General features: G+C 34.3%; 3 protein-coding genes and 1 pseudogene across 4 annotated transcripts in view; 2 read left to right on the top strand and 2 right to left on the bottom strand.

Moving 5' to 3' along the window:
• Nucleotides 1-8,775, bottom strand: part of LOC128188075 (triosephosphate isomerase-like) — a 32,943-nt gene extending 24,168 nt beyond the window's left edge. The window contains exons 1-2 of the mRNA XM_052858878.1: nucleotides 8,581-8,775; nucleotides 451-574 (exon numbers count right to left, since the gene is read on the bottom strand). Of these exons, the coding sequence (XP_052714838.1) occupies nucleotides 451-574; nucleotides 8,581-8,692 (236 nt within the window). The 5' untranslated portion in view covers nucleotides 8,693-8,775. The remainder of the gene's footprint in view (nucleotides 1-450; nucleotides 575-8,580) is intronic.
• A 236-nt stretch (nucleotides 8,776-9,011) lies between these two features.
• LOC128190405 (DNA damage-binding protein 2-like) overlaps nucleotides 9,012-27,434 on the top strand; it is a 74,491-nt gene continuing 56,068 nt past the window's right edge. For both annotated transcript variants that reach the window (XM_052862446.1, XM_052862444.1), the window contains exon 1: nucleotides 9,012-9,209. In XM_052862446.1, coding sequence (XP_052718406.1) covers nucleotides 9,072-9,209 — 138 coding nt within the window. In that variant the 5' untranslated portion in view covers nucleotides 9,012-9,071. The remainder of the gene's footprint in view (nucleotides 9,210-27,434) is intronic.
• LOC128190410 (P2X purinoceptor 7-like) lies at nucleotides 11,288-17,198 on the top strand. The gene is made up of 3 exons (XM_052862448.1): nucleotides 11,288-15,865; nucleotides 16,171-16,392; nucleotides 16,598-17,198. Exons 1-3 carry the CDS (start codon nucleotides 15,693-15,695, stop codon nucleotides 16,755-16,757), a joined length of 555 nt encoding a protein of 184 aa, XP_052718408.1. The 5' UTR covers nucleotides 11,288-15,692; the 3' UTR covers nucleotides 16,758-17,198.
• LOC128190407 (uncharacterized) lies at nucleotides 22,146-24,540 on the bottom strand (annotated as a pseudogene).

Below are 27,434 nucleotides of genomic sequence, written 5' to 3'. Positions count from 1 at the left end.
GACAGCAGTAATTGAAAGGCTCTTGAAAAGTCGTTCTGAGATGATGTGTTATATAGAGTCTAAAGGAGCTGTTTTACAAGTATAATTAGTAACTTTAATTAGATTGTGTGTCCAGAGGTTGTGAGGTTGTTTAAAGTTGTAAACTGTCAAACAACTTTTATTCGTAACAACTAATTTTCATGGACAAGATGTAGACTATTTGGAAAATAATATACCAGAGGCAATTGCAGCAAGATATATTTGCAACTACAAGGCTCTCATGAACCTTGGAAAAATGTCTTGCACATGAATTAAAGTTGGTTTACAGTATATTAATGTGTGTGCTCTTAGTTTAGGTTCTTGCAATGCAATATGACAAAAGGTACAACAAATAACCATTTCATCAGATTATGATATTTTCCAAAGAAAATCAGAGTGAATAGAAATAAAGCTCAGAAGATAATCAACTACCTGATATCTCCTGTGAAAGCACCACTGGACACCTTATAACAGTTCTGGGCTGCAACCCCAATTTTTGGATCTACTTTCTGTCTAGTGTACCCCAAATAGCAGGCTGGTGGAGAAACTACCACCTCTGTAATAAAACATTTCAAAATATAAATGACTATTTGATCAAAGAAGGCCCACAGGCCTTAACAGTCACTTGAGTACCATAGCTTATAGACAGACGGATCAAGGAATCTCATTTATGCATTTAATTAAGCTTCATTTTGGAGAGAAAAAGATCTAAAATATGGTAATGACCACCTCCTCCCCTACCTGAAATCTTGCAACAAGGACTATTTTGGTGAATAAAGAACTTTATATGATATTAGTCAAATTTGGCCCCCATAATTCGCTAATTTTAAAGTGATTCAGGTACATTAATTTGTTGTGTTATTTTATAAAAGAGTTGACAAAAAATATGTTTTTCCCTTATTTATTTGATTTAAATGCACTCATTGGCAGTATATGACATTCAGAAGTGATCCTATTTTTACACTTCAATCACAATCAGTCAAAAATTGACATTTTTCTCATTTTTTTTCGAATTGGAAATATAGAGCAACTCTTTGAACAAGAACGAACTTTTTGTCACTTAAAAGTACTGGAGAGATACATCTTTGGTGAAAATATTTTGTTTGTTCAAGCAGTCGCTCAATGTTTCTTTAATGAACTGCTTCAAAACAAGCCGTTTTATGCAAAAAATGCAAAATTGGCGGGAAAAGGTAAACTTTATGATGTCATATTTTTAAATCAAAATGAAAATTATGAAAAAAATGTATATTTGTTCAAATAAAACAAAGAATTATAGTAAAATGACAATGTTCAGCTAAGGGGGCCATTTTAGGCTCAAACCATATTTAGTCTTTTATGATGATAAGAGTGCAAAACTCTAATGACAAGAAATAATTTACCGATAATTCTTTCACAGTTAAGATAGATTTATGTGTATATATTGTCATTAATAAACAAAAGATGGCTAGTATATTTGTTTTACCCAGACAAAAAAATTTCCCTCTAGGGCATTTAAGGTGATATAACACACCTGGAAAAAGTCACTCAAATTAACAGGAAATTTTTTGATAATGAAAGATATTATGATAAATAAACTGTAAAAATGTCAAATAAGTGAAAAATTTGAAGCTTGGGGATAAAAAATGGATATCTAAAATAATTATTCCCGTAAGTAACAACAAAAGCCCCTGGGGGATTCGAACTCAGGATGTACGGATCACAAGTCCAACACTTTATCCACTCGGCTATGGAGTGAGTTACATGTTTCATTCCATATAATATATAATAAAACGAAATGTCGTTTCGATCAGCGGTCAGCCATTTTGTGATGATGTGTTATTCAACCTTAAATGATGAAAACATATTAAGTAATCACAGATTACAACGCTCACCGATACAATAAAATACCGTAATAAGTAATGATGAGATTATGATATTGTAACATATGATATAACATTATATTAATTGTGATGCAATATTATAATTGTATTATATGATACAATATCATATCACATAATTTATTACAATATTGTACATTATGATAGCATATTGTATCATATGATATGATTGAATTTTATGATACTGTTTCATATTTAATCCATAATGATATTGTATCATATAATTCAATCATATCATATGATACAATATCATGTGATCTAGTAAAATATTATGTAATACAATATCATAGTATACATTGTTTATCATGTGATACAATAATTAATATAATTTAATATAATACAATTTCATATTAAACAATATTGTACAAAACGATATTATATAATATACAACATTATATCATAGGATACAATATTATATATTGCAATATCATATGTAACAGTATCATATGATAAAACAAGAGATGTTTGTGAAACACTTATGCCCCCCTCCCTTGGAAACATCCACAAAAAAAATGAGCTGTAACTGCAAACAAGAGGCCCAGGGGCCACATCGCTCACCTGAGCAACAATTGCCTTAATTCTGATCAAATTAGCATTACAGTATCAAAATATCTTGACAACTGAGTACAGTAGATCTTGCTAAAAAAAAATTGAAAATCTGCCAATTTTTATCCACCTCTTATTTTTTGGTAAATACCAAGCCCCTTTTGTTGTTGTACCTCTAAGATTTTTCTCTATTCCTATATACCCCCCCTCCCCCCCCCCCCCCCCAATTTCGTGGCCTCACTATTCTCTAGGGAATCATGGTTTCATCAAACTTAAATCTACCTTTAATCTCATAACCTGTGCTTTCACACTAAGTACTGAGTTTTGGACCAAAAACTTTCCCAGAATATTTTTAAAGATTTTCTCTATATATTCCTATGTAAAAATTCAAACCGCCATCACGGTCCCGCCCTACCACTAGGGACTGTGATTTTGCAAACTTGAATTTACACTACCCGAGGATGCCTCTACACAAGTTTAAGCTTTTCTGGCCAAATAGTCTTTAAAAAGAAGATTTTGAAAGATTTTCTCTATATATTCCTAAGTAAAATTTCATCCCCTATTGTGGCCTCACCATACCCCTGGAATATTATTTAAACAAACTTGAATCTATATGATCTGGGATGCCTCCACTCAAATTTGGGCTTTCCTGGCCTAATGCTTTTGAGAAGAAGACTTTTATAGATTTTCTCTATATATAAAAATGTACCCCCATTGTGGCCCCGCCCTACCCCCAGGGACCAAACTTGAATCTACATTATCTGAGGATGGTTACATGCCAATTTGAGATTTCTTGGCCAAATAGTTATTAAAAGAAATTTTTTAAAAGATTTTCTCTATATACTCTTATGTAAAAATTGATCCCCCAATTGTGGCCCCACCCTACCCCCGGGGATCATGATTTGAACAGACTTAAATCTACACTACCTGAGGATGCTTCCATTTTATTTGAGCTTTTTGGCCAAATAGTTTTTGAGAAGAGGATTTTTAAAGATTTTCTCTATATATTCCTATTTAAAACTTGATCCCCCTATTGTGGCCCCACCCTACCCCCGGGGACCATGATTTAAACAACTTGAATCTACACTACCTGAGGATGCTTCCAATCAAAGTTGAGCTTTCCTAGCCTAATAGTTTTTGAGAAGAAGATTTTTAAAGATTTTCTCTATATATTCCTATGTAAAACTTGATCCCCCTCTTGTAGCCCCTCCCTACCCCTGGGGACCATGATTTGAACAAACCTGAATCTACACTACCTGAGGATGCCTCCACACAAGTTTAAGCTTTTCCGGCTGAATAGTGTTTGAGAAGAAGATTTTTTAAAAATACCAACAAAATTTTAATAATTCTCAATTATCTCCCCTTTAAAAAGGGTGTGGCACTTCATTTGAACAAACTTGGATCCCCTTCACCTAGTGGTGCTTTGTGCCAAATTTGGTTGAAATCTGTCCAGTGGTTCTTGAGAAAAAGATGAAAATGTGAAAAGTTAACAACGACGACGACGACAACGACAGACAACGGACAAATTGTGATCAGAAAAGCTCACTTGAGCCTTTGGCTCAGGTGAGCTAAAAACTAGAATTTTTCTACGTCCAAGGGCCATAACTCTGTCGAAAATTGCTCTATCATACCCAAAATCAAACTTGACGTAGATATTATCTTGATAAACCTGTTTACTACATTTCATTTCAATATGTTCATCCTCTGCGAAGAAAATGAGCGAAAACTGCAAAAAACTAGAATTTTTCTAAGTCGAAGGGCCATAACTCTGTCGAAAATTGCTCGATCCTACCCAATATCAAACTTGACCTAGATATTATCATGATAAACTTGTATACCAAATTTCATTTCAATATGTTCATCCTCTGCGAAGAAAATGAGCGGAAACTGTTGGTGGACCGACAGACAGCAGCAAAGCAATATGCCCTCCCTTCTTCAAAGGGGGGCATAAAAAAGGTTTTAAAACATCTAGAAGAATATCCTAGGGCGATTTAAAGTAAACAAAATAAAATACATAAAATTGCCTAGAAATGTGTTTAGTGATTGTATAGTTAAGCAACCAAAAAACAAAAATCAGAAACAGGACCCAGTATTGACATCCAGCAAAAAAAAAAAAAAAGAAGAAAGAAACCTCTACCGATAGAAATGGAAGAACAAATACCGGGAAGACAGACGTTTTAAATCGGCGATCATTTTTTCTTTGAAATATTTTAAAACAAATCTAGAAATGTATAGTGAATGACTGAATGTGCAAGCTGGATAGGTGTTCAAGGAAAATAAATATTTTCCATGACCTGTACATGTATGGACAGGGCTCGACATAACGCTTGTCCGGTACCAGTTAAACAAATATACGGACAAGTGAATGTTGCTGGCCACTTGTCCGACTGGACAAGAGCATTTTTATGTAAAAAAGTCTCCAACATTTTAAAAAAGAAAAGAAAGTTTAGTGATAAGTTTATCCATCTCGTTATAAGTTTATCAATTAGTTATTTTGAATTTCGATCTCGACATCAAATTGCAATGCAATTGAGTTACTGTTGATCGGGATTGAAGTTCACTAATTTCAAACTGAACTGTAAAGGTGTGGATCTTAGTTCTTACAAAGTACCAAACACACATGTTAAGAAGAAAGAAAGGAAGAAAAGGTAGCAAATATAATAAAGGATTATGGAAAGAAATGTAATTTATTTTAGGTTTTATTCATCATTGATAGACTGTGATGACTTTCCATGTTCAGTTTAAAAAACAGGTGAGAAATCAATATAACAGTTACATGTATTTTTAAACCTGGTGCTAAATTTAAAATGTCTTGTAATTTGCCATGACAAAGCTACAGCTGACAAATCATGTTTAATGTTATATGGAAAAAATACAATTAGGAAAGATACCTTAAGTTTCCATTTAAAAAGTCAGGTTATTAATTATAGCTAGAATAATCAATAAATGACTTTTTTTAGTAATACAGAACTGTAGTTTTCAAGTTGACAATATTTAATCTTTAATATTGAAAATTATTTGGACAAGTGAAGTTGAAGTTCGGACAAGTAAATGTCTTGGTCACTTGTCCGAATGGACAAGTAGGAAAAGAAGTTAATGTAGAGCCCTGATGGAATCAGCAATCGTTTGTACTTATGAAATATTTTTAAAACAAAATTAACTAGAAAACTGACCAGTCAGGAAGGGCCCCGCTATGACAATTAATATAGAGAAGTGAAAAAAAAACTTTGAATTCCATCCTCTTCATATTAACAATGATGAAAAATAAATGCCCGGCATAAGATGTAAAGAACTGCAATATATAGGATCTCATGATTTTTAGTTGGATATGATTTTCATCCAATAATTAAAGTGTTTCTTTTCTTGAGCCTTAGTAAGGGGATAAAACACACAAGTTGGATAAAAATCATATTATATTACAAATCATATGTGTATTTAAAAAAGATTTAAACAGGTGTTTTATAAAATGCAAGCCTTCAGTGAATGCAAATACTAGTACACCTCAACTTCAAAACAAACATCAGTTGCAGACAAAGGTGTTCATTAATCTTCATATGACAGATAGAGATAAGCCTCTAAATTTTCTGCAGCAGGCAAGATAATTAATCCCAGGGGATTAATTGTTCTGCTCTCTCATCCTTTTCTTCTAAATTTGCAATAAGATTTTTTTTTCAGAAATGACAGAATGGGGTTACTATCTGATTACCTGTTAAAATTTACAGCATTTAAGGCAGAAAAAAATAAAATAAATAATTAAAAAATAAAATAGTGAAAAAGGATATCTTAATATATATCTTGATTTTAGAATTCAACAAAATTATCATAAATCATTGTGTACGGTATTTTAACCAAAATAAAGTATGAATATTTAATTTATATTTTAAATCCATATTTCAAAGAATGTACACAATACTACACATCATTCAAAATTGACCTTAACTTCAAAACAAAGTTCATTTGCAGACACAGGCAGTGCAGTAATTAATCTCAATGTGACAGATAAAGATAAAGCTTAGGATTTTGTTCCTGTGGAAGGTTAATTAATCCCAAAGGACAAATATTGCAGAGCCTTCCAAGTATACAATTGTAACATTCTGAGCAGTTATCTCTCTTTGCCCATTCATTCTTATGCATAGTTAAGGAATCTACCCCACCACCCCAGCTCCAAACCAGAAGACATAGAGAACCAAACTTAGCATCAAAATATGTATTTCTGCCTACTGAACTACCATACCAAATTTGAACTTGATTAAGCAACCATAAAAAAAGTTATTAGAAAAAAACAGAAAATTTGTGGACGGAGGCGTGACAGACGATCAGACAGACGGACAGACAGAGTGATTACTATAGCCATAGGGCACCCGCAAATCCTTGCGGGGCCCTAAAAATGTATAGTGAATCTGCAAACTGGATCCATGTTCAAGGAAAATTATGTTTTTAGGAAATAAACTACTAAATGTCATCGAATACGAATGCCTTCAATTTGTAAGGCATGGGTTCTTAAATCAATAAATATCCGTATTATGGAAAAATGTGCTAGAAAATGGGAATGAGATGTGTTTTTAAAATCTTTTATTGTTGTTTCTAGGTTGTTTTTTTTATTGAAGCAGATGTACAAATAATCGTAACGGTATCAATTAATTTTGACATGATCCCTCCATGATCCACGCATCTTGGTGATTCGTTATTGGAACCCTGACTACCGACAGCATTATAGCTAATATAATTATTCTCTGCTTAAGAAATTGTTTGATGCTTTCAGTGCTTGTAGACAGATAATTTTAATAAACATCTGTACCAAATATGCTTACATACAATGATGAGCCATTCACATCAGAGCTCAACCGAAAAGTGAAAGTAGTCAGCTGCACGCATGCTTTTTGTCTGCGTCTTCAAAAAGCTTGTTCATGCTTGTTTAGAAATTATGACATAAAACAAGATAAAATTTAATACCGAGCGCAGCAAGAAGCCCGCCTCGCGAAGCGAGGATTAATGGTAACACGTATATATAAGAAAATCAGTGAAAAATGAAAGTTGAATCAGGGGTACTAAGGCCAAAAAAAATTTCTTCCAGCCCTGGGCGCCGTTGTATTGGCAGCCATTTTGTTTTTAAAAAGTTAGTTTGATCATTGATTGACTGGTACTTATCGATGCTTATTGCCACTAAACTAGATTAAAATGCTCCAGTGTTTCAATAGAAGGTGATTTGAATTAAAAGAAATAATTAAAAAGAGCTAGGATACCAGATAAGTTTCAATAGTGCTTCAATCAAAAAACACGACTCGATCTATGTTTGTCTTATCAAATTATCAGATGGAAAATAAAAACACTAACATCAAGGAACTGATCTTTTAGATACTGAATAAGGTATTTAATTTTATTACCGCTGCATTTATATGAATTAAATTGATAAACAATGAAAGAAGAAATAAAAAAAAGTTCGGAATAACGTAACTTTCATGGCTATTTCCGAAGACAAAACGTGTACGTTTTACGTCTGAAACATGACGTCATAATGTAGACTGAGCACGCAACGTTAAGTTTAACTTTGGCTAATGATTTGAGTAGGCAACCAGGCGGATCCTACTGTGTGTGTTTCAAATAAATTTTGTTCTACAAAAATCAAACTACATAATTGTGTTAAATCTGCGCTCGGTCAAACAGTCACACCGTTTACATATTAATTTCATGATAAATAATTAAAACAAGAATAACTCTCAGGGGTGTCTCTAAAAATTGAAGTAGAAGGAGGAAATGAAAAAGTAGAAGGGGGTCTGGGAGTCTTGCTTATTGCTACATTATGTTTAAAATGCAAAAATAGGCGGGTAATTAAGGCATCATAGGCGGGGGAATTCCAAGCCTCCAGGGTCTTAGAGACAACCCTGAACTCTACATGACAGGATATATTATGTTAAGTATTGAACTTTAATAGAAAAATACAGAATTGTTTATCTGAAAGTGATTCGTTAATGGAGACGATTCGTTAATGGCAACCTCACTGTATAATTTTCACAATATCTAATGATAAATTTTTACAATATTTAAGTCATATGGAAACTGCAGAAGCTTAAGCTACGTGCATGCATGGTCATATGCATCATTCTGCAATCTGCATGGTGCAAATCTCCATTAAACATACCGGTGTTTGGATCCAGTGGCCCCGTTTTCAAGAAATCGGCAATGCCATCAATGCTCTGTTTATTGCCGTTCATTTTCCAGTTTCCACCCACGAAAAATTTTCTATTTGTCATGATTATATCTCTCCTTCAAGTTCAATTCGCAAAGCTTTCGCGTATGACCTTCCTTAACCTAAACAGCCTTGACCTTGTGTATCCTTTTAATTGAATAAAATACAGAACTTATGATAGACTGCAAACTTTCCGCAATGATATATCTTTAAATGCATCCAAAAATGAATACGGTTTAAGATGGAGAATACAATTGGTATCAATAAATAGGTAGTTTTATTTATTTTTTTTCCCTTCGTTGTTTTGTTGATTTATTTTCATTTGATTTTTGCGGATAATGGATACGTGTGCGATTTTTATATTATCAAATTCCCGCGTTTACTTGTAAAGCTTGCATAACCCTCTACAAGCAGGTTCTCCAGGAAAAGTTTAAAGAATTGAGATGCCTAGAAAAAGGAAAGAAGAAACCCAGAACTTGGGGAAATCAGGGCGAAAAACCAAGATCCCTAAAATTACAGTTGATGATTCTGGTCTGAAGTATATAACATACGCACAAAAATTAAAAAGGAAAAAAGATCAGGTAGGCCTAGCGAAAAACTGTTTTTTCGCATTTTATATTTATACATATTAGGGTGATTTCACCATGCATCGGACACCCTTTAATTTTTCTTATTGATAATGCATCTAATATCAGTCTGATCAGCTAGAAGTCTCTGGTCTGATTATGGTCCGAATACAGATAAAGTTAAACTTGTTATTAAACTCACAGAGGATTGGTCACCATGCAACCCCCGTTTGATGGTTTTAGTCTCATTTGATGGTTAATTGCTTGAATAGTATACCTATTTTACCAACCAAATGGGACTCATTTGTCGTTAAACTTGGATTACGTTTTTTTTGGGGGGGGGGAGCGCATGTTTTCTACTGGGCAAAAACTAGCTGCAGGACTGTAGCTCCCGGTCTGAAAAAATTCGGATGGACGACCTGGGAGCTAAAGTGCCTCCCATAGTAAAAAAAACTGCAATTTACTGCGCACAAAAAAATGCGCTAGTTTTGGACTGATTAATCTCATTTACAATCATATTCTGTACAAATATTTGATCCCAAAAAATTCCTCGGACATTTTACTACAGATATCGTCACTTCACTTGCCTCTGATATTCTTTTAAACACCATCAGCAGCCCTTTAAATCAAAGTGGTGCAAGTTTGTTTACATTTAAAAATGGCGACTCTCGATCTCGACGTAAATTAACATACTTCAGTTTCCGAGGTCGGTTATCATTTTTAAGAGAAAGTCTGAGGCAAGTAGAGTGACGATATCAGTAGTAAATTGGCTGAAGAAATTAATGGTACTAATTCTTTTAACAGAATTTGTGTGAAAATAAGGTTAATAAGTCCAAAAGTAGCGCAATTTTTTGTGCGCCGTAAATTGCAGATTTTTCCTATGGTAGGCACTGTAGCTCCCAGGTCGTCCATCCGAATTTTTTCAGACCGGGAGCTACAGTCCTGCAGCTAGGCAAAAACAGGCCCAATCAGGTACAATCACTAGATTTAGCTACGTATTTTGATTTACCTATATAGCTTTATTTACCTACCTGAAGTAGGTTTATTTAGCTACGCAATCATAGTTTTGTTCTAACCGGCATTTGTACCAAGAGTCACACTCAGGTACAGCAAAATATTCATCTTTGAACTGATCGGAAAACAATTCATAAAAAAATCACTTTTGAAAATGTTTATATGTTATCCAACATCTACATGTACTACTTAAATTGAATAACAATGAAAAACAGTTCTGGTTAACATGATAATTGATTGGTAATAATTGATGCTAAAAACAGAATATCAATCTTCACTGTCCATGTACAGTAAAACTTGTTTAGTACGCACATGGATATAGTGAATTCTTGGATATAGCGAAGTTTTTTTGAGTCCCTGATAAAATTTTAAACAAATCTATGCAATACAGCAAAACTGTCAATTTTGAAAGTGAATCTGATGGGAATTCAGATGATAACTTTTAAGAATTAAGTTGTGTAATGCATCAACATGAAATTAAAAACTAGAATTTTGATTGATGTTTTTATTGACAGGTAGCTATATATATAGATTCATGTGAAATGGAGTAAATATACAATATATTCATCATAAAAGTTTAGCACATAAATATTTTTATTAACTGTAATTTGGAAAAAAAATGTTCAAAAATTTGTTCTACAAATTGGTGAATAGAGAAAAAGTCTTTGAAATGGCACTATTTAAGGTAAAATTAAGCAGTTGCTAGCGGTATATATTTCATAAAACCTATACTTTTAGATGGCTTTAGAAGCAGGAAAAGTACCTTCAAAAATGATTTTAAAAAATATCGGCCGGGGGGCTTCGCCCACCTGGTCACCCCACCAGGGCAACACCCTGGACCCGCTGGGGGCCTGAGGCAGCCCCCAGACCCCTCGCCGAGATTAGGGTTTCCTGCTGTTCCAAAAATTTTTTCTTCTATTCAAAAACTTATTGAAAACACTGAGTATGGTATTTAAAATTTCAGTAGCCCTGCAGTACAACCTTGTTTGGTAGCCCGACCACAAGTTACGGGCTACCTTTAGTGTCTAACTCTGATAGCTCAGTAAATTATAAAAGAGGCAAAATTGCAGAATCTTCTTTAAAATAAGCCCTATGATTAGGTTTAATGATTTATAAAATAACTGTAGAAAAAAGTGCCCCTTTCAATGTTTTATAATGTTTACCGCAGAGAAAAGTGCACCTTTCACCACCTTTTCACATGCCCTTTTCAAATCCTAGATTTAACAGTATCTCCAGAACCACTAAGCAGATTTCTACCAAACTTGGCACAAAGCATCACTGGGTAAAGGGGATTCAAATTTGTTCAAATAAAGGGCCACGCCCTCTTGAAAGGGGAAATAACTAAGAGTTATTGAAAATTTGTTGGTATTTTTGAAAAATCTAAAAAAAAATCTAAAAAACTTTCAGGCCAGAAAAGCTCAAATTGGAGTGAAAGCATCATCAGATAGTATAGATTCAAGTTTCCCGGGGGTAGGGTGGGGCCACGAGCTCAAGCTCAAGTAGGCTATTCTGATCACATTTTGTCCGTCGTCCGTCTGTCTGTAAACTTTTTACAATATGAACTTCTTCTCTAAAACTGCTTGGCCAATTTCAACCAAATTTGGCACAAAGCATTTAATGGGAATGCGAATATAAATTGCAGAAATGAAAGACCGATTTTTATTGAAAGCGGTGAAAACCTCGAATCTGTAGAAAAACGGGGGTGCATTTATAAAAATCTTCTTCTCAAGAACTGCTTAGTCAAATTCAACATAATTTAGCATAAATAATATTTATGGAAAGGAAAATATAAATTGCAAAAATTATGGGCTAATTCTGTTTCAAATCTGAGTTTTTACGAATATAATGATAAAGGAAAGGCATGTTTCAATCAGTTTATAGCTTTGGGTTCGGTATTCCATACGAGTCTTGGTAAAATGGGTAGGCAAACCCGGGCTGGGACAAAATAAAAGCCGGATCAAATCGAGATTTTTTAATTTATGTCGATAATAATTAACCAATGTCATTAAAATTTTGTTATGTCTTGCCACTTCCGGAATCATATTAGATGTGTGTTGTGCATGTCCAAATCAGTGTGTTGTTGTCCTAAGGAGCGGGTGGAGGTGGTCCTCTACGCTGATAAAATTTAATCACTACGAGAAAGTGATATTGTAAAGTTTATACAAGTTAAAGATTGAAATTATATACATGCTTGTAGTGAAGCTTCTACAATGTGACAAAGACAGTGTCTTTAATGAAAAAGCTAGGTTTTATTATTAATTGGAAAAAAATCAGTGTTGGAACCTAGCCAGGTCATTCAATATCTTGGTAATATCATCAATACTACTGATATGACTGTTACTTTACCGCTAGAAAAGAAAATATGCATAGAAGATACTTGTAGAAAAATTAAGGAGAAAGAATTCATATCAGTTAGGTCTTTAGCAAGTTTGATTGGAGTACCGTATTTTCCCGACGACTCGTCGATGCGGACGACTCGTCGAATTGCTCATTTTTAGCCAAAATTTTAACAAAATCCTACGATACGTCGATTCAGATGACACGTCGAACTTATCGCTTCAAAATGGTGTATAAAACTGCAGTAACATTATCAGTGTATGATGCCACGATGTCCCCAATATTGCTACCAACTATTATTAATGATTAACATTTAAACAATTACTCTTTATACTTATGCATCATATTTTCAAATACCGACAACATCTACAAAGTCGCTTGCATTGTAAACAATTCCCGATATCGCCTGTTATGCAAAATTAAACTTACTTTGACAGAAATATTTTATTCCCATGCATTAAAATAATCACCCACTCTGACCATCGCCAGTGTATTCGCCATTACGTAACCAGCCACCTGTTGACTCGGCGCGTGGTCAATGTTTGTTTAACAATTTCCGGTGTCAGAGGCATGCACCTGTCTCGTGTCGGACTTCAAAGGGGGATCTCAAATGCAGAAAGCTTAGCAATTACTATGATTTGATGAAACTTGTTTACTTTGTATCCAGTAATACAGTCACACGCTATTATTTTAAAGAGACACTGTTAGAATACATCGATCATTTGTACGACTTGATAATGACGATATACGACATACATACGTTTCCTAAATTTTTTATTTAACAATAATCAAAGAATTGGACAATAATTAATTAATGAACTATAATCACTCTTATACCGGTACTCTTTATGTACACAGTGAGTGAAATTGCCGTATAGATGTCAGCCTTAGCAAGATTATTAACACAACCGGGATCAGTCTACCGTATAAACAATAGAGATGATAATTGCCGATTACGTATTTTAAGATTAATTTTGACCATAAAATATTTCTTATTTATACTTTTCACTAACAACTCTTTACTAATAAAATAATAAAACTTTAAAACATTCCCCGGACCTACTGCAATATTTTTTCCATCCAAGTTTGGTTTCAATTTTACTGCGCAATATTATCTTCCCACTATAGTAATATATGGAATCATGTGACAATCTGTTTATAAAAACGGAACGGTAAAACTTTTAATTGATTAAAAAAATACACCATTGTTCAATAACTGTTATTAATATGTATTCTAGTGTTAACAGATGAGTGAAAATGATAATAATTAAAGATGAACATTGAATTCAACAACGTAATTTTCAATAACACAGCCAGCTCAAGATGATTAAAACCGAGATTTTTAATAAAAAAATTTCACAATTTTCTGACCTCAAGCCTTAGACAAGTCGATCAAGACGATAAGTCGAGTACTCTGCTTCAGAGAAAAAAAATACCGACTTATCGTCGGGAAAATACGGTACTTGTATCATCTTTTAGTGCGGTTGATTTTGGACCCTTGCATTATAGAATGTTAGAAAAAGAAAAAATTAGATCTTTAAAAATGCACAAAGGAAATTTTGATGGTCAGATGAGAGTTTCAAAGAATATGAAAGAAGAATTAAATTGGTGGATTTCTAATATGTCACTAAAGAGAATCATCAATAGGGGTAATCCGGATATGACTATCACAACTGATGCTTCTAATGATGGATGGGGAGCAGTCAAGGAAGATGTTAATACAGAGGGCAACTTCCACTTAATCTGATAGCAGTTAATCAAATAATTCGGTTAATCTGATATAATATCAAAACACCGAACCATTTCTTATACATGTATATCCCTTTATATTTTTTCCTGATAATCTGATTGGAAAAAACGTCATTTTCGGTTAATATGATATGATTATGACCGTGTTATAATGATTCCCCACCCTCTAACACCTGTATATTCCTTTGTTTAATTAGTTGACACCCCTCTTGTGTACAAAGTAACTCTTTACAAGGCATTAGTTTCACTTCAACGCACACGAGTGGCTCACTTCTTCGTAAGATGAAACCTACCGACATCGATAATAGTTACGGATGACCGCACACAGGACTGACCTTACCTGTGTACACATTTTACTGTTTGTTTATTTACCAATTCACTGTGTTAATTTCATGCTAGGCTTGCACCATTAAGAATTATTTAAACATGTAATTTCTGAATCAAAACTGACTGGCTTGGGAACATGTGACATCGAGGAAAATCTGATTACTTTCAATTTAACATCAGGGTAGAAAACTTAATGAATAAAATTCAAATAATTTGTTATCATGCATAATTGATTATTTAAGAGCATTCTATATACCAGAAAAAGAATTAAATTAAATTGTCCAGGTGAAAAGAGGGAATGTTCAGACAGATAGCCATTTCCTCGTACGTATTACTTCCTGTCAAAATGGCGGCCACGTTGAAACCATCGTAATGAACAGTGATGAAGAGAAACATTTTCTTTTGAGCATTTACAAACAAAATAATGGTTCATTGCTAATGCAAGGTAAATTATTTCATTTCAAACTATTGAGAAACAGATTATATCTTTTTGTTGATAAATTATGTATTGAAACAAGTTGTATTTTATTCTATACCAAAATTAAAGAGCACAAAAACACTAAATTGGTTAATATGATAATCGGTTAATCTGATATTTTTTCTTTGACAAATTGACTATCAGATTAAGCGGAACCCTCTGTATTGGTGGTAGATGGAAAGACAATGAAAAGATACATCATATCAATTTTTTGGAATTGATGGCTATTTATTTGGCAGTAAAGTCATTTTGTAAATCCTTAGAAAATTTTCATTTGAAAATTTGCTCTGATAATACAGCAACAGTAGCTTATATTAAAGGGTTTTTATCACATTTTCAAAAAAGTTGAGAATCAAACAAAAATACCTTCTAATAACACATAAATATTGATATAGCATAAAATAAGCATCACAAACGGCCGCAATTGTCTGTTAAAAGGGTCCTAAATTGGAGCTCTCGCAGTTAAAATTTCCGCTAATGAGATAGGGGTCACGTGGTGCTGTGTGACGTCATAAGTGTCAATTCTTGAAAAGCTCATCGTAGTGTATACATAGATCGAGATAACTTTGACAGAAATAAAACAAATCCCAAAAATGGATGACAGAAATTATGACTTGGAGGATATTCCGTTGGTAATGGACATACGACCTTACATGTTCGAACCTCCAGCAGAGTGTGTAAATCAAGAAAATTCTACGCAAAGTAGCGAAGAAAGTGAGTGTGACACCGAGGACAACCCAGGTCATCGACGGAACGGAACGATTTGGTAAGTTTAATCTTCGTTATTGGTGCTTATTATTATTTAAAACTTACAACAAGAACTTATTATCCGTTATTCCAGCATAAATTTAAATAGTTATAACTTTCATTACGCATACTGATACAGTTTTATAGAAGTACTTGCGGGCTCTGTAATCTGGTAATGGTGCCGTAGGAAGTTACGAAGTCTTTCTCGCTAAAAAAAAAAAAAAAAGCTTACCGGGCCTAAATAAATTATATTTGCCTTAAGAATAATACATTTAATAATAGAGATATTCAAATAAATGTATATATGTTTACAACTTTACACAGGTGCGAGTGTGGATCATGCGAGGTGATGCCCACTGAAGCAGAGTGCATTTGTTGCTCAGAGATACCAGCCATTGACCACATCAGAGACTCCTTCGGTATAGAGTGCATCACTCAGCACCAGACATTTATAGACAACTGCTTGAACATTCAAGTTTTAGAGGTCAGCCTTTATGACTATATCCAGTCTGATGGGCCCATTGATGACAATGAACCAATTAATGAGTAAGTATTCTCACACCTGATCATGCTTACGAAAGAGAGAAATATAATTGTGCCTTTCATTGAAACCAAACTTTATTCAAAATAATATATATTCAGTCAACAGAAAAATCTGTTTGTTTATTGCAGTTATTGAAATAAATTAAGTATATACATTTTAATAACCAAAAAAATACATATACCAATAACAATAAAATTCTACTTTCAGAGTCTACAGATATGTTGCATACAGGAGGTTTGTCTTATGGGTTTGGCAGCGACTAGGCAAGGGGAATCGAAAAATCCTTCCAGCATGTGTTGTTTCCAATATAAGGGACACCTTCCCGTCGGAGCAGTATACCGGTTTCATGTATCCACGCCCTATTTAGAACACTCAATGACTGAACCTGGAACGACGCGTAGCTATCAGATCTTCTTTTACAAAGCCCTCAAATCCTAACGTCAGTGCTGGTGGGCAATATCCAAGGGACATGTGAGCGTCATCATTGGACTGAGTGTATGAGGGATGCTGTCTTCGTCGCTCGCATAGATTTATCCGGAGGATATCTACATAGTCTGTGAAAAAAAAATTGATCATGTAGTTTTATTCACATCAACAATGAAATTTGTAAATTATCAAACTGTGATGTAGTGAGTTATAAATATGTGTTGAGCGGAATAACAAATTAATTTAAAAAATTTTGTTTGTTCTGATTTAAACTGACACATGCAACATTATAAGTAAAGAATTAATAAGTCAATACGACAGGCAAATAAGAACATACCAAATGTAACTGCTGTTTTCTTGGGCTTTTCAACAGCTTGGGTCCCTTTTTAGCTCACCGAGACGAAGTCAAGGAGAGCTTATGCTATACCCTCGGCGTCGGCGTCGGCGTCCGGACCTGGTTAAAGTTTTTGTTGCAGGTCCTGTATCTAAGCTATTACTTGTCTTATCTTCACCAAACTTGCATGGATGATGCATCTGGACCTACTTATGGACTTGAAAGACTTGGATGCTGAATCTGGGTCCTAAATTTCAGATGCTAGAGGAGGTTAAGGTTGTTGGACCAGGTTAAAGTTTTTGTTGCAGGTGCCCTTTGATAGCAGTATCTTAGTTACTGCTGGTCTGTACTTCACCAAACTTGCATGGATGGTGTGCCTTATGATACTGATGCACCAGACAGGCTTGAGTGCTGAATCTGAGCTATAGGTTTCGGATGCTGGAGGAGGTTAAGGTTTTTGGAGCAGGTTAAAGTTTTTGTTGCGGGTGCCCATTGATAGCAATATCTAAGTTACTACTGGTCCTAACTTCACCAAACTTGTATGGATGATGCGTCTTATGATACTGATGCACCTGACAAGCTTGAATGCTGAATCTGAGCAATAGGTTTCGGATGCTGGAAGAGGTTAAGGTTTTTAGAGCTGGTTAAAGTTTTTGTTGCAGGTGCCCTCTGATGATTAATCTTAGTTACTACTGGTCCTAACTTCACCAAACTTGTATGGATGCTGTGTCTAATGATACTGATGCACCTGACAAGCTTGAATGCTGAATCTGAGCAATAGGTTTCGGATGCTGGAAGAGGTTAAGGTTTTTAGAGCTGGTTAAGTTTTTGTTGCAGGTGCCCTCTGATGATTATATCTTAGTTACTACTGGTCCTAACTTCACCAAACTTGTATGGATGGTGCGTCTTATGATACTGATGCACCTGACAAGCTTGAATGCTGAATCTGAGCAATAGGTTTCGGATGCTGGAGGAGGTTAAGGTTTTAAGAGCTGGTTAGATAAAGTTTTTGAAACAGGTGCCCTCTGATGATGATATCTTAGTTATTACTTGTCCTTACTTCACCAGACTTCCATGGATGGTGCGTCTTATGATACTGATGCACCTGACAGGCTTGAATGCATAGTCTGGTTTCGGATGCTGGATAAAGTTAAGTTTTTAGGAACAGGTCACATGTTTAATAGATGATAGTACTATTTCAAACTTGCATAGTTGATTTAACTGTAATATGAATGAATCGCAGAGGTAGCTTCAGATGCAGAGCTTGATCTCCATTATCAAGGATGCTAAAAAATAAATCTAAGTTATTACTGGTCCTAACTTCACCAAACTTGAATGGATGGTGTGTCTTATGATACAGATGCACCTGACAGGCATGGATGCTGAATCTGAGCCATAGGTTGCGGATGCTGGAGGAAGTTAAGGTTTTAATTGCTAGTGCCCTCTGATGATGATATCTTAGTTATTACTGGTCCAAACTTCACCAAAATTGCGTGGATGATGTGTCTTATGATACAAATGAACCTGATGGGCTTGAATGCTGAATCTGAGCCATAGGTTTCGGATGCTGGATGAGGTTTAGTTTTTTGGAACAGGTCACATGTTTTATAGATGATAGCTTGCATAGTTGATTTAACTTTATTATAAATTAAATGCAGAGGTTGCTTCAGAAGCAGAGCCTGATCTCCATTATCAAGGATGCTAAAGAAATCTCCTACCTCACTCAAACCAGCTCGATAGATGGATGTGTTTGTTGATAAATGATATAACATGATTCCTATGATAAAGTATTGTATGATATGAAACAATATTGTTTGATATGATACAATATGATATCATATGTTATATTATAAAAAGTTATACGATATGATATTGTATCAATTTTTTTGATATTTTATGATATGATTATGTATCATGATATTGTTATGTATAGTATTGTATATTATGATACAATATTGTATAATATTATATTGTATTTTTAATTTATTATTTTATCACATGATACAATAACATAAGATATTGCAAAATATTATATTGTATCCTATGATACAATATTTTATATTCTATAATATTGTATCATACAATATTGTATAATATGATATTGGTTTCAGTTATATAGAATTATACCACATGAAATTGTATTATATGATATTGTAATATTATATAATATGTATCATACGATATTGTATGATATGATATTGGTTTATATGATATATTATCATATCACATGAAATTGTATTATATGATATTGTAATATATTTTATTGTGTCATATGATGCAATATGTATAATATAATAATGTATTTTATGATATTTTACCATATCACATAATATTGTATCATTTGATAAGATACAATGTTGGAATCAAATTATATTGTATAATATGATATAATATCATATAATGTATCAAATATGTTTCAGTGTCATTCAATACAATATCATTCTATATTATACAATATAATATCATGTTTCAGTGTTATGATGTATTATGTAATATGATATTGTAATGTGATACTATATTGTATTATATTTTATGATATTGTATTATGTGATCAAATACAATAAGGTATAACACAATACAATGTCATATCATACGTTACAATATCAAATCTCATTATTGTTTATTACGGTATTTTATTTATTATATGATATATATTATATTAGAAATATGATATGATGCAATATTTAATCTATCATTGTATTGATTAACATATTAACATATGATTATCATAAAAAAAATTTATCAGATGATATACGATATTTTGTCAAAACAGAATCCATGAATATCCAAGATCATAAAGTATGATTTTCATATAAAATGATAAAGGTGGTCTTATGAAGGTGATGTCTCATAAGGGTGATGCTCCGTCTCGGTGAGCTTATTAACCTATGATTACCTATGTTTCCCCCTTTGGATAGCTGATCTGCCAACATGCTACCCCATCTTTGGTTGTGGCCTGGTGACGTTGTCCATTTAATAAATGGAAAAAAATTTGGTAAACTTGTACAGTAACTCTCTAATTCACAAGTGAGAAAATTTAAGAATATTTAATTTAAATATTTTTTTTACAAAAAATATTCTCAGATGATTTTTGAACTGATGATCATTGAAACATACATTGCCATCATAGCTGGGTAGAAAAAGTGGGTGTTTTTTGGTGCAAATGAGCTCACGACGCTATGATACATTTCTAACCCATATGTTTGATGGAGGGGAGACAGCTTGCCTACATCTCTTGTCAAGTATCTGCTCTCCACAACTTCCCTGAAGAGTTTGTGAGCTCTTGATCCTGTTAATTTATATATTCAGATGTAAGATGTCATGCAATTGCCTTTTAGGGTGGTTACTTTTATTAAAAATAGTCAGTATATGTAAGTTCAAATTGTAAGACTCTTATTTTTTTAACAAAAAAAACATACCCTTTTTCAGCCACAACCTCTCCTCATTGAGCAGTTCATGTTCACAATGTTCATGCTGATTTGAAACATGCTGGACAAGGGAGGACCATTTTTGCACCTTAAGTTCACTGTCCTCACCACAGGATGCAGCTACCCAGTAACAGTGGTTCACTGAGGACTTGATCCAGGGCCTAATGTTGCCACAATCTCTCTTCTTTGATGCTGTCTCCAGTTTCTTAGAAATTCCTAAATAAAATTATTAGTTTCATTAAATAACATTATGACACTCTCAGGGTACCTATTCATACTTGCCAACCTCCAACATGTGAAAATCTGGTCATGACCAGATTTGGAAAGTAAAAAATCTGGTCATAGCGCGTAACGACATTCACGACATATTTACCATGCATTTCATAGGTATATACAATAGAAATATGTGTTAAAACTTATGTGTAATACTTTATTGCAGAGAAGCATTTTAACTAACAGTTGCTGATTTTAAATTTTGTAAAGTGATCTGACACAGAAAATGGTAGGTTGTGTTCAGCTAAAAAAAAAATGCAAAAAGAGTTTCTGAAACATTAACCTTGCTTTTGAACTCTGTAAATGATGGCATGAAAGTTGTAAGTGACTTGGAACACTTTTGTGTATTAAAAAGCATTCTATACATGACTTAGCGTTTTTGAATATTTAGGCAGATCATTTTGGGCGCAAAATCCAATATTCAAATGTGCGTTACATAGAACACAATTAGATCGTTTTGTACTCGATTACTTTGTTTTACCTATGGGAATTCATTTTCCCAGATATGTTGATAGGTACAAAAATATCGTTTTCTTTTTGTTGGTTTTGATTCCGCTGGACCCGATGAAGACCTTTTCTTATTGGAAGCCATCACGCTTAATGATTTAAACCTTCGCTTAGTCAAAACAACTCACGATAATAATTACACTTAATGTGTCTGTTAATTATAGCCATCGGCATTGTTTACGCGTTTCGTAAATCCAAGCTCACCTTGGGTTCATAACTGGAAGTCAAACGCGCAACGTAATTTACGAACCAAATCCGGAAATCGGGAGATTTTCGGGTTGTTCGACAAAAATCGGGTGAAAAGCATGACCCGCCGGGTCATAAAAAATAATCGGGTGAAGGGTTGAAAAATCGGGTGTGACCCGACGAAATCGGGTCAGTTGGCAAGTATGTACCTATTGCATATTCATTTGTGTTTAAAAACTATTCTTACTAGTTTACTATAATTCATAATATGCACATGAGCTTTGTCTGTTAGAATAAATACTTAATACTTGTATAATTATGTCAAAACTCCAAATTAATGAATATCATCAAAATTTACCTTTAGCCACATGCCACATATCAAAGAAGTGGTTCTTGTCTTGGTGATTCTCTCGCATATATTTCTTTATCATACCATGTCGATCAGTGACAAGATTTTCAATATGTAGACCTGCGTCTTCTAGGTGTTTCAGCCCTCTCTTTAACCCCTTCAACTCCATGTGTGTTGAACCTGGTACTTCATTACTCTATTAAGTACAAAATCATAAATAAACGTGCACTAATTAATTTAAGATATATAAACTTAAATTTAATACATTTCTATGATGCATATACAATGTAAATATATTAAGTGTATGTATCAGAGAAGACATATTCTAATTATGGTGTGAAATTCTATATCTATATAAGATGATCGAAATTATAGTCATTTTAATTACCTGCACTAACTGAAAATCCAGAATTTTTCCACTGCTCAATTCCATCAACATGTAGGAGCCAAATTTCGCTGTGAATCCAGGAGAATCACACCGTGCATCTCCACCAAGGGTCAAAGATCTTCCCTGATACTCCGCAAGAAGGGTCTGTTGATGGAAGTCCCATGTGAAAATGGAGGCAGGTACAACATAAGATGCCTGCAGTCTGCTGAATGTGGACATAGACATCATCTGCAGGTTCAGATGTCGAAAGAGTCTGAGGCTTTTCGAGGCATTGGCTCCACTAAACACAATAGCACCGGCAACCAACAAATTTGCCCATGGCATTCCATGATGGCATCTTTGGCTTTCCCAAGTACCCTGGTACTGGAGTGTCCATTAGGGCACACAGAAGATGTTGAAATCATGGTTCCACGAACACCATTCACTACTGTGTGACATGCACTACTGCAAACACTACAGTTTTGCAAAAGTTTGGCTAACTGTACCTCAGACACTAAAAACTGTCTCTCCTCTTCCGGTGTTATATCAGTGCTCAGCTGGAATTCTTCATCCTCTTCATCACTGCTATCACTCTCTGGATATTCACTATCTAGGTCAAAGTCAGGGTCCTCATCACTACCCTCAATGTCACCACCCTCAATGTCACTATCATCATCATTGTCCTCCACATTCTCAACTGCATGCTGCTGAAGGACAGGGGTCAGACCAGCAGCTAATCTAAGTGGAATGTTGTCAGTCAGGCTTGAGCACTGAGTACTTGTGGACACCATGTTTTTCTTATCCAATGACACTTGGATCCGCCTTGTGCTCTGTGGAACTTGAAGTGTGGCCTGGCATTTTTTTGATTGATTCTCTGGTATTGCATTTGTTGATGCAGTGGGTTCAATGGGATGCTCATCATTGGGATCCCCTGGTTCAATTAGGTCAATGGAGTGATCAGGTAAGGTGTTGTTCTCTGAAGGCCGAGGCTCCAATTCTTGAAAAGCTTGACGAAAAATCTGAAGAAAAAAAAATTCTAAATTTTCAGTATAAAGAGTTTCACAACTTATTTAGCACAGCCACTTAATTGACGTTAAACTTTTTTTTATTTTTTATAAAATAATTTATGTATTTAAACATTATGGTAGCCTATAGTAAAAAGAATTATTATAACATCAGGCGCCTGTGTAATTAGACATACAATGTAATTTATAGATATACGGACTTTGAGTGTGACATACTGTACATTATTTTGTAAACAAAAAGTGGGTATCTTTATTTATAAAGTGGTCTGGTTATTTTGAGTTGAAATGAGAATAAACATAATATTTTTCATATATATATATTAATGATAATAGTAAAAAGGATTACATACCTCAGCTTTCTGGCGTTTTGCGTAGGCCCCTCTAGGTTTGGCAGGCAGAACCAATTGCACAGCGCCATTATTCTCTTTGGCGTGAATGGGGAGGGGAACGTCTGGCACTGCATCTACTTTCAACCGAGTCCTTGCCCCTTCGTAGCCTAACCTCTCTAAATGGGCTGGGTCCCTCTGAAGTTGATTCTTCGTAAAATGGTCAGAACACAAACGCTGGTTTTTAGTAGGGAGGAAGCTCTCGCATGTACAAAAAATCGTCCATATTTTCCTCCGACGAGCATCTTTCGGAAAGTTGAAAAAACTCTTTCCACAGCCTTTCGTATGCATGTTTGTACATCCGTAGGCCGCACAATACACCATAATGATGGTCAATCATCCACTTTTCACCAGTCTGAACTGATAAAATATGCATATTGCAAGATTTGAACTTTGACAAGCTGAAACTTTCAAACTTTTATATTTTTATTATAAAATTTTTGAGGAATGACGGTTTTAGTACTCAAACTTTAATATATCAAAAAATTGGAAACGTGATAAAAATCCTTTAATAATATGGGAGGAATAAGATCAGAAGAGATGAATGAGTTAAGCAAACAAATATGGCAGTTTTGTTGTGATAGAAATATTTGGATTACTGCAGTTCATGTACCAGTCAAAGAAAATGTGGCAGACATTGACTGAGTCTAGAAAATTTAATGAAAATATTGAATGGATGTTAGATAAAGAAATATTCCATTATTTAATCCAAAAATTTGGAGAGCCAGAAATAGATCTTTTTGCTTCTCGTTCGAATAGACAGCTAGAAATGTATATATCATGGAAACCAGATCCAGATGCATTTTGCACTGATGCATTCAGTAGGTCATGGTCAAATAAATATTGTTATTTGTTTCCACCATTTTCTTTGATCAGTAGATGTGTTCGGAAGATGAGAGAAGATTGTGCAGAATGTCTGATGATCATTCCACAATGGTCGACACAAATGTAGTATGCAGGACTTTTATAACTTTTGATAGAAATTCCACTGATTCTTCCACACAAAAAGAAAACACTGTGCATTCCTCAAACAACCAAGTGTCATCCATTACAAGGTCAGTTGAAACTGGTAGCATGCCGAATTTCAGGAGACAGTTTGAAGACCAAGGTCTTTCAAGACAAACTTGTGAAATCTTGCTTGCGTCCTGGAGATATTCAACAAAGAAACAGTATGGTACATTTATTAGAAGATGGTTACGTTTCTATAGTGAAAGGGAAATTAATTCATTTCAACCATCTGTGAAAGAAGTATTGAGTTTTCTGACAGAACTTTATGAAAATGGTCTTGGTTACAGTGCAATAAACACGGCAAGATCGGCATTGTCATCGTATGGAATCCAACATTCTGGAGTATCTATTGGATCAAACAATTTAGTTATTCGGTTTTTAAAAGGTGTATTTAATCTAAGACCTGGAAAACCAAGATATTGTGAAACTTGGGATGTATCAAAAGTGCTTACATTTTTGAGAAAATTGTCCCCTGTTAAATCTATTTCACGCAAAGATCTAACTTTGAAGTTAGTTATGTTAATTGCTTTAACAAATGCTATTGTTATACTTTCATGTTAAATACCGAAATCTGATTGGTTTAGACGCAGTTCATACTCTGTTCTATTACCCTCAGCGTTAGCAACGCACTTAGCAACGGGTAACATTACGAATTGTTACATGCGCGAAATTCATGCGCGTACAGTTCGCCTTAGAATTCACGTTATTCCTATCTAGAAGCAGTGATGTTTTCTTTAAAATTAAAACATTCAGTATAACAAAATAAATAGTGCCTGTTTGGGAGGATAACAGTTAAAATTGACACCCCTCGAAAACCACTGTCAACCTCCGCTTCGCGTCGGTTGACAATGGATTTCTCGGGGTGTCAATTTCAACTGTTACCCTCCCAAACAGGCACTATTTATAAACTAGAGCCCAATCTTTGCATTTGTTAACTATAAGTGATATGTGCAAAGGCAGTAAGTCGTATACTTTGTTTTTTAAATCTTTGTTGAAACAAAGTAGACCAGGTTTTTTGTGTGGACAATTAGAATTGTTTGCATACCCACCTGACAGAAGGTTATGTGTTGTGCTAGTGTTGAAAGAATATTTAGAACGTACAAAAAATTTAAGAGGCTCTTGTACAGATTTATTTATAAGTTATGCTGAGACTTTTGCAAAGTTTTATAAAAGACCCATAAAGAAAGATGCAGAATTGTATCAGCATGCGATCTTGAAGCATTGATGTTATTTGATGCAGAATTGTATCAACATGCTATCTTGAAGCATTGATGTTTTATATTTGTGTATTGTTATTGTCAGATGTATATTTGAGCATAGCTAGTATAAAATGGTGGAGGCTTTGTTTACAGTAGTTTGTTACTACTCTAAAGTATTTATAAGTGGAATTTCTAGAATTCACTTTATTCAGTGTTTTGAGTATCGCTTTGAAGTCTCATATGATTCCGGAAGTGGTATAACGTAACAATCCAGTCATAAAACCACTGAAAGGATCAGATGCCCACCACTTGTATGGAAGGATAATTCCCTCCCAGTTTTGTTGATTGTTATGATAAGTGAGGGCACAATATATGATGCTTGATTGGATTCTCAAAACACTCTATTGGCTGTTAAAAAACTGATTTGGACATGCGCAACACGCTTCTCATCTGATCCCTTCAGTGGTTATATGACTCACAGAATCCCTACCAAACTTCGCCTTAACCAAGGTAAGACTCGTTTAGTTGGGGGATTTTCCAGATATGTTACAGTCTGGTATATTTGTATTTGCTGTAAATAAGGAATAAGGAATCATTCTTTGAGTATTATGAGGTGATAATTTTGATCGGGGCGTGATCAAATCCAATAAAGTCCGAAGGGCTTTATGATAGATTTGATCACGCCCCGACCGAAATTATCACCTCATAATATTCAAAGAATGATTCTTTACTACTTTTATTTATATAATTTTAAACCATCGTACGATTAAATATTTAAATATAAATAAGCAAACCCCGCTGGTGCCTCAATTTGGCTTTATGAGTTATATAGTACAAAATCGATACATAGTGTTATCACAGGCAAAGACACTGGAAAATGTAAATATATATTGATAGACAACTATGCGTATTTCAGAATTTATTGATGATTGTTGATTCCCAAGTTGGTAAAATGGGTAGCAAACCCGGGTCGACATTTACGGGTTTGTGGTCTTATTTAAGAAGAAACTTAATAATTCATGTTTAATTCCATGCTTCTAAAACGATGTCGAGGTAGCCATGACGTATGATACAAACGGGTCGATCTGACAAAGATGAATTTGTTTGTTGTGCAACAGTTCGCGTGCGAAGGGAATCTATGAAACATGCAAAATACATTGGTGCCGATTTTGTGAAGTAAATTGAGGTTAAATATTTCAATGCGTTGACAGTTTTCTAGTACGACGGTGGTGTTAGCTTGTTTTGATTTTCGTTTCGTTTTCATTCCCCTACAGGTGTGTAACCAGCTGGGAACTATCGCCTGTATTTTGTCATTTTTACGTATCAAATTAAAGAGAGACTTCGGTAAATCAGACAGTTGACTGTTTACCTGTGCAAATTAAGTTAAATCTGATGTTTTCACAAAGTACTAAAATATAATTCATTCTGTCGATAATTGGTATGATCTTTTGCTTAATGGTTGATTAATGCAATGTGTTTTGTTGAGATGCTTAGCATTTTCTCGAGTTTATTCAGTTTAAACAGAGTTTAATATCATTGACGGAAATATGTACTAG

This window comes from Crassostrea angulata, chromosome 6 (assembly GCF_025612915.1).
Source record: "Crassostrea angulata isolate pt1a10 chromosome 6, ASM2561291v2, whole genome shotgun sequence".
In the NCBI taxonomy this organism is placed as follows: domain Eukaryota; kingdom Metazoa; phylum Mollusca; class Bivalvia; order Ostreida; family Ostreidae; genus Magallana; species Magallana angulata.
The sequence above is the reverse complement of the archived record's forward strand: the minus strand, read 5'-3'. Positions and strand labels throughout refer to the sequence as shown.

Excerpts from the sequence above, each read along its gene's own strand:
- LOC128190410 (XM_052862448.1), top strand. The coding sequence starts at position 15,693 with ATGGATGACAGAAATTATGACTTGGAGGATATTCCGTTGGTAATGGAC. Across the intron at positions 15,866-16,170 it reads CGACGGAACGGAACGATTTG|GTGCGAGTGTGGATCATGCG; the intron begins GTAAGTTTAATC and ends AACTTTACACAG. Across the intron at positions 16,393-16,597 it reads GACAATGAACCAATTAATGA|AGTCTACAGATATGTTGCAT; the intron begins GTAAGTATTCTC and ends TTCTACTTTCAG.